The following is a 15,834-nucleotide window of genomic DNA, read 5'->3' as shown; positions in this document are numbered from 1 at the left end:
ACATATTCCAGAATCTTTAAATTACCTAACGTCTTACCAAGCTGTTGGTGAGCTGCATCCAGCTGATTTTAAAGACAGAATCCTGACATAAAGGGGAGTCTGAGCTTAATGTTATGATCTTTAGATTGTGTAATGTGCTTCAGCAATTTTATACCATCTCATGGATAAGCAGAGGACATGTCCACTGACCCCACCAAACCACAATTATCAGGTGACCAGCCTTTAAAACTAAAATATGAAACTTTCTGCATATTCAAACTACAGAACAGCAAAAATGATAGCAAGTGACATCTGGATGACATCTACTGTCAGCTTTGGGAAGTTCTTTCTTCCAATTGTTGGCATGCGGCTCTAAGAATGTCTGCCAAATGGCTGATGCGCTTAGCAGTGCTGGAGACTAACAGGCTTGTTCTATACAGTATGTCCTCTTATAATAGCTGTGCCATAGAAAAGATCTAATCTATATATGGCCCTTTAATTCAGTAGAAAAAAACCTGTAAAATGTGTAAAAATTACAAGTTGTGGTATCATAGTGGGTTATGTGCCGGACTATTTCTGGAACCAATCATAGCAACTACTTGGAGTCATATCATCACTGCAAGGTTGCCAGGCAACCAACGAAGGCTCCAGGAATGATGCTCCAAAAATAAATGTTATCAACGTTTAAAAAAACTGAAGGAGGGATCCTGGAGCAAAGGTGTTAAAGAAACTGACCATGTAGTTGCAATGTCCTCAGTTTGAGTCTGCTTGGGGACCTTTGCTGCATATCATACCCATTTCCCCTCATTTCATCTAAGCTCTTTAATATACTCAATCTAATAAAGACGAAAAGTATTTTTTAACTTACATAAGTAAAAGTCTCTGAACCTTGGTTTCTAAGCTAGGACACAAAGTTCACATTCTTCAAGTGGCCTCAAAGATACAACAACACCTGAGTTAAACAATACAGAAAGTGGTTGGAAGATGCTGTAAAAGCTCACTTCTAAATATCACATGAAACCGTCTCACATTCACTGTATAGTTAAGCCTCCCTCTACTTAAACATTTTGAAACCAAAGAGTGAACTTAACCTGTGGGTGGAGAAATGGATTATTAACGAGGAATATCGCTTAACTTTTTATACACACCTTAATGAGCCGCCAATCTCCTGTCCCGATGAAGAAAACCATTCAGGTTTTTTTTTAACACTTGACTTGTCGGTACAGACACTTCTGCAGAAGTCTGGATCTGCCTTGAGATCAGGACTGGTGTTAAACACTACCAACTCGGTGTTGGTCTATACTACGTCCACACTGAACACTCCGCCCCAGAGTACCGGCTGTCTGCCCGGGATCACTGAGGAGGCCAGGAGTCTGTTCCCTTCACCATCAGCTTCAGAGATACTGAGATTCGCACCCCGAAACGAACTGCGGGCTTGCTGGTTTTGCCTCCAAGCCAAATTAGACGCAGTCCTTTACTTTTAGGACCTGAAGAAGCATTGGAGAGCAGATATATGACTGAATTGAATATCACTTTTACTTTTGACCGAAGGCGTGGCTTGGTCATCAATAAGAGAAAAAAAATACATCCAATCTGTTTGTTATCCGTATTCTGAAGGTTGACAGTTACGGACTCAGAGATGCAGCTGTCCTTTTCGGAGTGGTCTTGAGATTGCTGTATCGCGGTCAGAATGTAAGTGTCGCTCCGGGTTGGATTCTCCTCCACATTCACCAAGACTGCGACGGACGCGTTCCTGCGCCTCAGTGGTCCCACTTGGATGCTCTCGCTGTACAGAATGGATACAATATACACTATTCAGCCACAACATTAAAGCCGGTAACTGGTTTTAATGTTGTGGCTGATCGGTGTATATGTAATGGTGTCAGACTAAATAACATGATTTATCCAACCTCATAGGAATAAAGGGGAAAGTTAAGGGTTAGCATTAAGCTGAATTTCAACAACATCTGGGAGCAAGAACACAAATGTAATGGACTAATCAGTGATCAATAAATAAATGAATACCATTAACACTCTGCATTTAAAGATAGGATGTTAATATTACTTGACTCAGCTGTCCAGAGGCAGCCTTCAGAATAGTTCAGTTTAATGAAAAGACTGCACTGACTTGCATTATGGGAATTGTAGGATTCAGGTTTTTGGAGCTTCACTGGTAAATCAGGATATCCCAGCCTCTGCTGAAGACACTCTGCTGACCTCTGCTGACCATTCTTTTTTTTTCTTCTTTTTAAAAAAAATCTGTCTCTCTTGAATCCCTTACCTTATGGGAGTGCAATACTATATAACTTTAATAGCATTTACCAAAATCTATTTATATGTATAATTAGGTGCTGTGTGATGTTTAAATGGGTGGACTTTCCCTTTGTAAGCCCGAAGCCTGTGTTATCACTTCCTGCCAATAGAAGTCGCTGCCCCCCTCGGTATGGACATGCAGCGGCATGCGGGAGCAGCCCGGTCAGAGGCAGCAGAGTGTTGGTAACTCCAGCAGCTCCGCTTCGTGTATTTAAACTGACCATTCATCCCGGTCAGAGCAACTGCTCGGTCTGTCCGGCCAGGATCTGTCCATTCATCCACCTCTCCTTCCGTCCAGCGGTGCGCTGCGTCCGCATCTGCATCTGGGAAGGTCACACACCATTTTCGATCAGCGGGCCTGCCAAGTTTTTCTTTTTTAAATCCATCTCCTCCTGATCAGCATTTCATCACCGGCAGGTTATTACTGCATTAAGAGGTCTCTGGTGAGTCTTTCTACCCGTGTTTTCATTTGAGGTGCGTCCTTTCAGGAGACAGCTCTGCGACACTGAGGTGTGGACATGATCAAACCTGTGGTCAGGCCAGAGGTTTTGATATTTTCCTAACAAAGTGGAACCTTTAGGGAAGGTCATGACATACTCTCTGATTCCTCTGAGATGGAGCTGTCTCTCATGACATGAAATAATATTTCTATGATATTTCCCTTGGCATATACATATGTCCTTGGTATTCATGATTGTTTAAATTGACCTTATCTTGCTTGATGTTCATTTATGTTACATTCTACAGAGTCTCAGTAATATATATTTTTATATATATATATATATACATTTTAAAAGTTGAACAAATATTTCTAGTCAGTCATTGGGAATATTAAATGGGAACAAAGTGAAGAAAAAGCATACAGCATCAAAATAATTAAGTTTTTTTTGGTAATACAATCACAGTCATGTATCTCCAGTTAAGTCTTCATGAATATGCAGCTTCATCTTTGCTGCTTTATCTCCTCCACCTTCCCCTCTTGGGTTCGAGGATGTAATTGTCATTCAAGAGCAGCTCTGTGTTGCATAATAGCCTACATCTCAATGGGGTTTACAGGATCACATCCTACCCGTGTTCTTCCCAGTCAGGGGACTGGGTCCTGAAGAAGGTTGTAGGTAGGATGACAACAAAAATGAAGACTGGGTTGATATCAGTTTGAAGGACACTTGAACATCCTCAAAAACAAGAATTTACAGCAACTCTTAGCTGTCTTGCACATATAGAAATAAAGTGTATCTAGTATAATGGATTCTGATGAAGTGCAACGGTAATGACTCACAGTGGCTGAATGTAACTACATTTACAAAATTACTGTTTAAATGTTGTTACATTTGTGTATGTACAATTCAGAGGTATTTGAATGTTTACATCCAGACACTGAATATAAACATAACTTTTTTTATTGACTAAGAACTCCATAGTGCACCTTTAAGTACATTTTGCAGCTAATACTTCTGTACTTTAAGTAAAATTTGGAATAGAGGGCTTCTACTTTGAACAGAGTATTTGTCAAACTCTGGTATTTCTGTTTTTACTGTTTTTATGACTAATAGAATAGCTGTTCTTATCTGAGGTTTTGTGTGTGTTTGTGTGAAGTGTTAACTTCCCTCCAACAGTAGAGAATGACAAAAAGATTTTGTGATTAAAAACGTGATCAAACAGGGTCAAACTGGTCCGAAGTCTATCAGTGCTGTATCAGGGCTATCTGAGAGAGACCTGTCACCACTGGCTGAAAATACCAACAGTATTTGCAGCAGCAGAAGGAACAGTAGGAACAGGAAAGTATCTTTACATAAAAGACACAATTTTCACTTATTTTTTAAAAATAATTTCATTTATATTATAGGAAATAATATAAAAATATCAGTATTGTAATATGTTTGAGTGGGAAAGTGCAGCATTCTTTTCCTCACTGGTTTCATTGGTGTCCCTCCAGAGGCAGTGCACCAGTTCCCTGTATGTATTTTGATGACAGGCCTGTGGTTTGAAGTCTTTCTATAGCCTGTGGTGCAGCAGGTCTCCTCCCATGGTTTGGAGCTCAGAGGTCTGTAATCTCCCTCAACAACAGCAACATCACCCAAATTCATTTGTGAGCTTAAAAATAACACAAAATCCAGCTGCACAGACAGCAGAAAAAATACATGTGTCCAGTTTGACAGTTTGGATGTAGTCCCTCTACAGCAGAGGTCTATGGGTACCAGAGAAATGGCACAAGGTCAATCAATTTAATGTATTAAGGGTAAAACGTTTTTTTTCTTTCGAAAAAAGAATAAAGAACAGTTTTTGTCAAAGAAACCCAAAGAAACCCCAAAGGGGTTATATGTAATAGTTTATCAGGATGAGACAAAGCCTGATGATGCAGTAGAATGTGCATCATATGTCTATCCCTGTACTCGATGCAGCTGAGATAAATGTGAGAGGGGGCCATCTTTGTCTGACCATGCAAAGGTGGCAAACAAACATGCCAGTGTTCCCCAAAATACTGGACTTGTCCTTTAAATGCATGAACTGCTACTTGTGTACAGTGGTACTCTTTGTCATTGATCTCTGATGCAGTAATGCTTTTTTTGGAAGCATTGTGTTTTACCATATCATTGTAGCTCTTATTGTCTTTGGTTGGGACAGTAGCACTGTGATACGATATTTTTTGTCTCGGATCCAAACTGTCACAATATTTTTTGTTCTTTTTGTGTTGTGTTTTTGTTTTTGTGTTGGGTCTTTTTGTTCTTTGTTTGTACTTTTTATAGTAGTTAGTAGAACCTGCTTTCAAGCAAAAAGTTCCAGATGTTTGTCCTGTGACTTCATTACATGTGTGTGTGTGTGTGTGTGTGTGTGTGTGTGTGTGTGTGTGTGTGTTTGAAAGAGAGAGAGAGAGAGAGAGTCAGGATGATGGGTGGAGTGGGTGGAGGCCATAAATGGCAAAATGTGAAGAAGAATGAACATGTCGGTGGGGATACACTTCTGTGTCTTCCTCACTGGTTTTTCCCTGTTGCTGCGTAGGAGAGTGAGGGATCACTGCAGTGGTGTGTGAGTAAATATGCGCGAGATGTAAAATAGACGGAGAGAGGAAGCAAGTACATAAAAGCCAGAAACCAGGAGGACAGATGAACAAAAATAATCATAAGTCTGTTGTAACAGAAAATAGCCATACAAGCTGTTTATGTGGACTCCTACAATTCCACTCATATTCTCTTTTACATACTACATAACAGAGCCACACAAATCCTATCTTTCTGTTAAATGGCTATTGTGGGGTTTATACTTTGGCTATCTGTGCAAATTCTAAAAAACATTGTGCATGGATCTGCTGTTTTTAGAGCTAAACATGACAATAGATTACAGCAGATCTAGCTTTTTCTTTTTTTACTACAGTTGGGTTGTCTTGCATGCCACTATACAGAGTTTTACTGAGTTATGACTTGGCAGTTGTGAACGTGATCCTTGCACCGACAGCTGGTGAGGACCTGTGCACAGCTACAGGATTGAATGATGGAATGTTTTTTTTTTAATCGAATGGTTTGAGATTTTGGGAAAAAAATCTTATTTCCTTTCTTGCTGAGAGATTGATGAGAAGATTGATACCATTCTCATGTCTGTATGCTAAATATGAAGCTACCAGCCAGTGGCTGGTTAGCTTAGCTAGACTAGAACCGAGGGAACAGCTTGTCTGGCTCTATTCACAGGTGACAAAGTTCACCTACCAGCACTTCCAAAGTTCACTAATTAACACAGTATATCTTGTTTGCTTAATATGTACAAAACCTGAACTGTACAAATGGCAATCCATGTTTTTTTCTTTGCCCAGGTGCACTTACACTTTTCACTTGTTAAGACTTAGTGTTTGTAAAAAAGGTGGTGTTTTTTGAAATGTTTGGACAGAGCCTGTTTCCCGTCTTTAAAAAAAAAAAAAAAAAGTGATGCGAATTATGTGGTGGACACAGAATGGACAGAAAATGGAGTGAATGTACTGAAGCTTGCCACTTCATAACTGAAAAAAGATCAGCAAACATTCAGTAAGTCTTGCTCTGAATATTGAGGGGAGAAAAATTTTGTTTTCTTTTTGAATTTGATGACTGGTCATGACAAATTTCCATTTTTCATATACTGGGGAGGGGACGTGACCCCCGTACCCTTCCGCAATAATTACACGCTTGTTTCCAAACACCTCAAACTAAACTGGATGGACAGAACAAAGTGTTACTGTTGTCATAGTTATTACTATTAGAGCAGTAATATCAGTCAGTGTTTTGACTGTGCTATCTGGTTGGTGAATAAGTGTCTACATTAATATTGATAAAAACAAAAATATTTAAAGATGCTGACGGCTGCCACGATGAACCTTGCTGAGTGAAAGACACAGAGATGGATGATCAACCTACACTTGAGCCACACCAGGCAGCACACAGCCACACCATATATGGGCATGTGTGTTTTGGTAAAAAAAGGGAAAAGCTTATCTTAAAACCCTGAATGTGTCTGTGTGTCTGCTGTGGATGAGGAAGGAGAAAACTGGAAGTTCGCCACTTCATAACTTCAACCAGTGTTAAGTTGGCTAAAATGTTTCTGGCACTGACACACACCCAAACACACTTTTCAGCTTTTATTTAACCGGACAGTATGCGCTGACCTTGTGATCTGTTTTCAGTTTTCTCCCATTTTTCTTGACATATCTCATTTCAACCAACAGAGACTAACAGAGAGATGAGTGAGGAGATTTTTCTTGTGTAGTTAATTTACACAACAGCAACTGATGATAGATCTTTTCACAAACATGGCTGACATACCTAAGAAGGTTATAAATTACTTCTCATGATTGCCAATAATGTTTGGATGCCAATTTTCTGTCAACTGTGATCACTTATTTAGTGTTTCATTACAGCGTGTAACACAATATAATTAATAGGTTAGGAATTACTATTGTCTTTAAATAGCCAGGATCTGTCCTGCGCTGCCAGATCAAATCTGATTTTTATTTATTTTTTGCCCATTTTATGCAATTGTTTGACAGAAGAAGAAAAAATGTATGTTTTAATGCAGTATGTTAAAAATATGCAATTAAGCTAAATACTGTAAATAATTAAAGAGTTAGAGCCAATAGAAATTTAGATTCTTAACTTTCTAGCATGAAAACTTCACATCTCTAAAATGCCAGATAAACAGCTTTACATTCAGCTTTAACCTTTCAGTGTCTTTCAGTTTATCCAGGTGTAATTTGAATATTTTGGACATAGATCCAAATTGACACAGACTATTCTCAACCCGCAAAATAGTATGTCACTGTGTAAATTTTGAGTCAAAACATTATTTACAAGTTTTCACCCAACAATAATGGTGCTACATCATTTGTTAATCTTCTTATCCATCCACTGCATGCAAAATCTGAGATTTAGTGTTATGAATTTTATTTTGACATTCTGAAAGCTGTAGTTCCTGGCAAGTGCTCAGTGTTGGTTTCTGCTACAATTGGAAACTGTTCCTTTTCTCTCTACCCAGTGTCTTGTGGGGTGCCCTATGGGTCCATCCTTGTCCTATACTGTTTTCTATTTTTATGTTAATCTTGGGAGCAAGAGGGAAGAACTTAGCACAATGCAGGTTCCAAATAAAGATGTATAATAATAATAATGATAAGACAAATAATAAAACTAATAATTATGATAATAGGGCTAATAAAAAGTCTAAAAATACTACTAATAATATTAATACTACTAATAATAAATAATAACAATAATAATAATAGAAGGAGTATGTGTTGAGCAGGGTCATGGGGGCAGTAGGTGGTTTGCAGTTACACATCCAGACTCTGCAGCTCCAGAAGCAGACATACCTGCAGAAAGTGACAGGAGAGAGGAGAGAGATGAAAAAGCACAAAACTATTAAGAAAAAAGAGGCCAAGTTATTAACAAGCACTGATGAGATATAAATACGTATGGATGGAGAGGGAGAGGACAACAGAGGAGCTTGATGCATCATGGGAAGTCCCCTGGCAGTCTAGGGCTATAGCAGCATAACTAGGGGATGGTTCACGCATAGCCTGAGCCAGCCCTAACTATAAGCTCTATCAAAAAGGTACATTTCTGCCTCCTGGACCCTAACTGGAAGATGGTTCCACAGTAAAGGAACGTGATAACCCGAATGTGATAACAGCCTCTCTACTTTTGGAGACTCTAGGAATCACAAGTAAGCCTGCATTCTGGGAGGTTAGTGTTCTACTGGAACCATGTGGCACCATGAGCTCTTTAAAATATGGTGGTGCCTGTCCATTAAGGGCTTCGTGGGTGAGGAGGAGGATTTTAAATTCTATTCTGGATTTTACAATGCCAATGCAGCGAAGATAACACAGGAGAAATATGATCTCTTTTCCTAGTTCCTGTCAGTATTCGGGCTGCAGTATTCTGGATCGGCTGGAGAGTATTTAAAGATTTGTTGGGAGAGCCTGATAACTAGGAGTAACAAAAGCATAGAGTAGTTTTTTTGCGTCTTTTTGAGACAGGATGTGCCTGATTTTTACAATGTAATGTAGGTGAAAAAAGGCAGTCCTTGAAGTCTGTTTTATGTGGGAGTTAAAGTACAATCCTGATAAAAGAGAACTCCAAGATTCCTAATGGTGGTGCTGGAGGCCAGGGCAATGCCATCTAAAGTAAGTATTAGATACTCTGTACTTGTCTTGTTAGACAAGTACAGAGTCAAGTCCTTTGTCCTATGCAATTAGAAGATCATTTGTAACTTTAACCAGTGCTGTCTCTGTGCTGTGATGCACTCTAAATCTCTAAACGAAAAACCTCAAATAAACTATTATTATGTAGAATGTCACACAAGTGGTTGGTGACAGCTTTTTCAAGGACCTTAGAGAGAAAGGGAAGGTCTATAGTTATCTAAAAAGGTCTATAGTTGGCTAAAACACCTGGATCAAGACTAGGCTTTTTAAGAAGAGGTTTAATTCAAGCTACTTGAAAGGGTTGTAGTACATAGCCAGTTAATGTGCTAATAGATCTGTCTGCTAACAGACAGATTGATTATATCTAATAAAGAGGTGCTAATTAAGGGTAAAACTTCCTTAAGCAGCCTAGTTGGGACAAGGTGTAAGAGACAGATTTATAGTTTAGATGAAGAAATCGTTGAAATTAGTTGATGAAGGTCGATGGGAGAAAAACAGTCTAAATATATATTGGGTTTTACAGCTGTTTCTAAGGTTCCTGTGTTTCAAGATAAATCAGTGCCGGTTGAGGACAGGAGGTGGTGAATTTTGTCTTTAATAGTTAGAAATTCTTCATTAAAGAAGATAATAAAGTCATCATTACTGAGAGTTATATGAATACATGGATCAATAGAGCTATGAATCTTTGTCTGCCTGGCTATACTGCTGAAAAGAAAACTATGGTTGTTTTTATTTTCCTCTATTAAAGATGAGTGGTAGGCTGCGCTAGTATTACAGAGGGCCTTCCGATAAGTTTTAAGACTATCATGCCGAGCTAAGCAGAATTCTTCCAGTTGAGTAAAATATCATATCCTTTCAAGTTTTTTTGCATTGTTTGCTTTAAATATGTGGGTTTAGGAGTTAAAGCATGGAGCTAACCTGTCTTGTTTTATTATCTTCTATTTTAGAGGGGCAATAGAGCTGAGTGTCATTCTCATTGAGCCTGCAGCACTATCAACAAAATGATCAATTTGGGAGCGACTAAAGTTAGCATACAAGTCCTCTGTTATATTAAAATATGGCAGTGAATTAGGTGCTGATGGAATCAATTCCCTAAATTTAGCTACAGCACTATCAGATAGAAATCTCGTAAAGATATTATTGCCTAATGGTTCGTAGTCCAGCAATAGGAATTCAAAGTTAATGGTCTGATAAAAGAGCTCCATCCCCTTTTCTAAATTAAGCCATGCTGTGGCAGTACTGCACTGGTGTCATTACTGCTTGTGCCCAGCTTCACTAAAATAGAACAAACCCATTATCTCTTAGCCAGGACCACAATCCTCTCAAGCACTTTCTATCCAACCCAGTGCCCTAGAAATCATGTTTGTATACTATTAATTTGCAACCACATAGAGTATACGTTAAGTTAGAAACATAATGCCATTTGGGTAACGATGCTTAGGTTATTAGGTTATTCAGGTTCTCACAGCACTTGGTTGGAAAAATCAAGGTCTTGGTAAAGTACTGAAAAGTGAACAGTGACTTACTTTATTAACATTTACCTGAAACCACAATCTTTCCCTATACGTTTAAACAAATTAGTACATACACTTTTAGGGGACAGGGTTGCTCTGTCCTGTTATACCTGACTGTGTACCTTTTTCAGTCAGTCATAGCCTGCAACTTCTGCAAGTATAAAGCAGCTTGCTGGAGGACACTGAGAAATCACTGTATGATTCACAAACTGTGGTGGAACAAACATATCCTTTGCTGTGCTGAAATCAGAAATACCTGCATGAAATATTACCAGTAAAAGGAAAATCCTGCTCTCAAAATCATATCTGTATATGATTTTGAGAGCAGGATTTTCAATCAAATTGTTAGTGTTGAAATGTAGCATCAAAAATTAAAAATGCATTGTTACGTATAAGCTTGTCCTAAATGTTTCCACAGAGGCAACTGGATGGATGGCTGACCTTAGGGCTCACTGACTGGCTCACTGAGCTTCGCTGGTCGCAGCTGCTTTCATGGCTAAAAGCCCGGAGGTGAAGCTGGCCGTCTTCGGCAGAGCGGGGGTGGGCAAGTCAGGTGTGTGTATTTATTTGGGTATGTTTCTTTTTCTCAGCATCTTCACAGTTAATTTCTCTCTTTTTCTTGGTATGTTCATTTACAGTATTAAAAAACTGTAAGAAACTGATTGTAAACAGGCTGATTTGATAGATTTTTGCTCTTAACTTTTGTGCTTAGATTGATTTTAAATCAATTTCCAGACAACATTTCAAGGATTTAAAACCCAGCAGCATGCCGGGTATCACCAATTTTCAGGTTGTGAGTGTTTTTCTTTCTTTATTTCTGCCTCTTTTATCTTGCTTCTGTGCATGTCACCATGACTTCTGCTTTCTTCATCATTCTGTCGACATTTTTATGCTTGCCGTACTTTTCCCTCATTCTCAGTTTGTTTGAGTAGTCAACATTATACAGTAGGAAATTGTTTTTGGTCTGGCTTAAGTACCTTCAGTCCCACAGATAAGTCAGTTGAGTCATTATCATTTGGTTTCAGCATTCCCCTGTAAGCAGTAGCAGCAGCTCGGCCTCAGCTGGGGCCCTGTATGTTTTCTCCAGTAGCTAAGACAATAACAAAGACCATATGTTTCCTGCCAGCTGCAAATCAAGATTTGCTTCTGTGTTGCAATCAGCTGGTCGAAAACATGCTTCAGGACCTCTTCCATGTTGGAGGAGGGCATTAAAATGCCTGAGGAGGTCAACTCAAGTACTATATAATGACTGGGGAGTTCATAACCTTCAGCTGAAAGGTGTGCGGTTGTAAAACATGGCAGTAAGGCTGACTGTGTCTGACATAAAACGCTGAAACCTTGTATGGGAAAAGGGAATTGAGGTTGCAATCTGCAGTTTTTCTCCTTGAACTAAGAAGTGTGTTCTTAGCCCTTCCCATTTCCTCCTCACTTAGAAGAGTTTGTACCACCAAACCTGTCAATCATCTTAATGAGCTGTCATCTGCCCTGATCCTTCACCATTGCTGTCACCCCCCCCCCCAATAATCTCAGCGGGCTGTACTTTGCTCAATGATTCGGTTAAATAGCTTTTCCTACACAAACCCTAGGGGAAAAGTCAAAATGTTATCTAGAAGTAGGTTATATCTTCCAAGGTATTTTTTATCTGCCCTGAGTGATAAAATGTTTCACTGAAGCAACACCAATTTTGAAATCCAGCATTTCCAAAGACTGTGGCCTGGCTTGCCACAGATGATTTCATGTATGTCCAGTGAAGAAGAAAACCAGAACATAGCCACACAGTCTATGAAAACATTGGGTTTCAACATTGCTTTAACCCCAGGCAAATATTTTATCATTCAGTTGACAGTAGACATCTGAGCTATCATCAAAATACCTTTGAAGATGCAACCTGCTTGATAGATAACAGGTAAAAAAAGACTAGACGTCTACAGCCATGTAGACTTTTAGGGACTTAGCTCTGTGGGGCTGTACTTAGCCCCACAGAGTTAAGTACAGGTCTGTTGGGCTGTACTTAGGAAGAGAGGTGCTTTGAGATAAACACTAACTTCAGCATGCTAACATGCTCACAGTGACATTGCTAACATGCTGATGTAAATGTTTACCATCTTCGCCATCTTAGTTTAGTTTGTTAGCATGCTAACATTTGCTAGTTAGCACTACACACAAACTAAAGTTGAAGCTTATGGTAATGTCTTAAGTTTTGCAGGTATTTCGTCATCAACTAAATTATTTTATAAATAAAAAGTTTGACCCGATGATGACACTAAAAGTTAAGGGATCACCGAAGTAGAATTAGAATTCATCCTGATGTGGACATGAATTTCTGCACCAAATTTCATGGCAATCCATCCCAAAGTTATTGAGACATTTCACCCAAACCACAGTTATAAACCTCATGGTGGTGCTAGAGAAAAAGTCTGGGGATCATCAAATTCAATAGAATTCATCCTCTGGAGACCACGAATATCTGTACAAAATTTCAAGGTGACCTGTTAGTATTTGCTGAAATACTGAGAGATTTGGAGCAGCCGACTAACTGATTGGCTGACGTTGCCATCTCTAGCCACGCCACTATGATGGCAAAAACTTGTTTTACTTTTCCCTTAAGGTTTGTATTTGGAAAGCTATGTGACTGAGGTCACAAATGGGGCTAGGTCTGATAGAGAGAGTCGTACTTAAAACAGAGACATCTACAATTCAGCAATGTCTTTGGTTCCTGACCTAATGTCTGGGCTGAAGGCAGCAGTGTTGAAGAACAGAGAATATTAATTGACAAGTGTCAAATCAAATGAGGATGTTTTTCAACCTGCTTGTTGCCTAGTTCTGGTGATGAAATTATTTGCTTGCTGGAAACATCTTCAATATCAACTGCCTCCCTTTTCACGTGGACATTTGATTCATGCAGCTCTGCAGTTGCCTAATCCTCTCCTGTCACCCGCATGCTTCCCTTTGCTCTTTTTAATGCATAAAAACAGACACACAGGAGAACAATAGTAATTTTTGTCTCATCTGAAGTTACATGTAGCCTTGGAGATCCCTTCAACAATGAACGGCTCTCATCTAAACATAGCCCTTTAGTGGAAGCCCATAGATGCTAATGAATCAGTTTTCTCCACAACTCGCATACATCTTGACTTGGACTGTAAATTATACTCCCACTTCATGTGCAATATGACAATAATGAAAAAATAAAAACAGATGTTAAGCAGATTTTACATGTTGTTTTGAAGCTTCTGGTGTGTGGGAGTGAGGTCTCTTTACTTCCATTTCAGCTAAAGAGCTTATACGCCAAGCATTCAGAGAGACTCTGCTCTAACAAGATGCCAAAGTTCAACCGCTCACCTACCAACCCATTTGAAGTGTCTCAGCAAGATGCTGAATTCCTGCAGAGCGCTATAATGTGCTGAATGTTGACCTCTGATCTCCATGTAGAGGATGGGTTTCAGATATTTCCACATTACATTTTATCTAACAAAGCAATAGTGCTGAGCTCATTATTCAAATAGCCAACTGACAGAAAATTCATCAATTTTGATAATTGTTTAAAAATCTTTTATCAAGCAAAAACGTCACAATTTTTCTGATTCCACATTCTCAAACAGGAGGATTTGCTCTTATTTTGTGTTCTGTATCATTGTAAAATGATTTTTCTGGACAGTTGTTTGAACAAAACAAGCAATTTTAAAATGTCATCTTCGGCTCTGCAACACTGACCCTCAAGTTAAGTCCAGCCTCTCAAATGCAGACTGGCCAATCATAGCATAGCATCGGCCAGCTCTGACCAGGGATATGGCTGTGCTACATAGACTCATGCAATTGTTTCTGATTTTCATAATTTTCAGTCTGGTTTAGTGGACATCAAACTAGTCATGGTTAAATGTTGTGCCTGGGGCATATGTAACAGTGATGCCAATCAAAGTAAGTCTGATCAGATGGACGCAAAACCCCGTGGAGCTAACATTAGCAGAGTACAGCACATCAATCATTAACTAGCACTTCAATGCTACGCTAGCTACTGAAGGTATACTGAATATACAATTAGGAACATAAGTATTTGGATGGTGACACATTACATAATTTTACCTCTGTACATCACCACAAAAAACTTGAAACCATGCCATCAAAATGTGTTGATTTGTAAACTTTCAGCCTTAATTCATCGGGTTTAACAAAAATATATTAGACGTTTACTGGAATTACAACGATTTTTATACACAGTCCCTCATTTTCAGAGGCTCAAAAGTAATTGGACCAACCAACATAATTATAAATATAAGGATTGTTTTTAATATTTGAATGAAAATCCTTTACAGTCAATGCCCGCCTGAAGTCTGGAACCCATGGACATCACCAAATGCTGAGTTTCCTCCCTTGAGATGTTTTGGCAGGCCTCTACTGCAGTTGCCCTCTGTTGTTGCTTATTTGTTGGTCTTTCTGCCTTCAGGTTGGCTTCAATAAGTGAAAAGCATGATCAGTTTGGTGATTGGCTTGGCCATTGAAGAATATTCCATTTATTTGCCTTGAGAAGCTCTTGGGTTGCTCTCGCAGTATGTTTTGGGTCATTATCCATCTGTACTGGGAAGCACCGTCCTATCAGTTGTTCAGCATTTGGCTGGATCTGAGCAGATAGTATAGCCCCGTACACTTCAGAATTCATCCTGCTACTTCTATTAGCAGTCACATCAACAATGAACACCAGTAACCCAGTTCCATGGGTAGCCTTACATGCCCAGGCCATAACACTGCCTCCACCATGTTTGAGAGATGATGTGGTGTGCTTTGGATCTCGAACCGTTCCTTTCCCTCTCCAGGACTGGGCAGGCTTTTTTAGATGTTTTCTGGCAAACGCTAGTCTGGCCTTTCTGTTCTTGAGTTTTACCAGTGGTTTGTACACTGTGGTAAACCCTTTGTATTTACATTCCTGAAGTCGTCTCTTGATTTTAGACTTTGACAGTGATTCACCTACCTCCTCGAGACTGTTCTTGAATTGGTAAGATGTTGTGAAGAATTTATCTTCACCAAGGAAAGAATTCTGCGATCATCCACTTTAGTTGTCTTCCGTGGTCTTCCAGGCCCTTTGGTGTTGCTGAGCTTGCCAGTGCATTCCTTCTTTTTAAGAACATATAATTTACAACATCTTCAGAAATAAATGCAAATAAACTAGTTTTGTATATTCAGGATATCTAATAAAATGTCCAAAGTTCATGAACAACATCAAAAAAGAATAAAGCTTTCATTCAGTGAAATGAAAAATACAGATATAAAATGTACGCTTGACACAACTATTGGCACCCTTTTGATTAATTTAAATTAGTTCTTAAAACAAAATAAATAACAAATAAAACTCACCTGTGATTAATATTCAGTGTTCAC

At 39.0% G+C, this 15,834-nt stretch overlaps 1 protein-coding gene across 2 annotated transcripts in view; it reads left to right on the top strand.

The window, feature by feature from the left end:
* The first annotated feature begins 2,554 nt into the window (after positions 1-2,554).
* The window catches only part of rerg (RAS-like, estrogen-regulated, growth inhibitor), a 46,022-nt gene continuing 32,742 nt past the window's right edge, over positions 2,555-15,834 (top strand). For both annotated transcript variants that reach the window (XM_040151744.1, XM_040151736.1), the window contains exons 1-2: positions 2,555-2,735; positions 10,880-11,014. In XM_040151744.1, coding sequence (XP_040007678.1) covers positions 10,954-11,014 — 61 coding nt within the window. In that variant the 5' untranslated portion in view covers positions 2,555-2,735; positions 10,880-10,953. The remainder of the gene's footprint in view (positions 2,736-10,879; positions 11,015-15,834) is intronic.

This window comes from Xiphias gladius, chromosome 2 (genome assembly GCF_016859285.1).
Source record: "Xiphias gladius isolate SHS-SW01 ecotype Sanya breed wild chromosome 2, ASM1685928v1, whole genome shotgun sequence".
Taxonomy (NCBI): domain Eukaryota; kingdom Metazoa; phylum Chordata; class Actinopteri; order Istiophoriformes; family Xiphiidae; genus Xiphias; species Xiphias gladius.
This window is presented reverse-complemented; position numbering and strand designations above follow the sequence as displayed.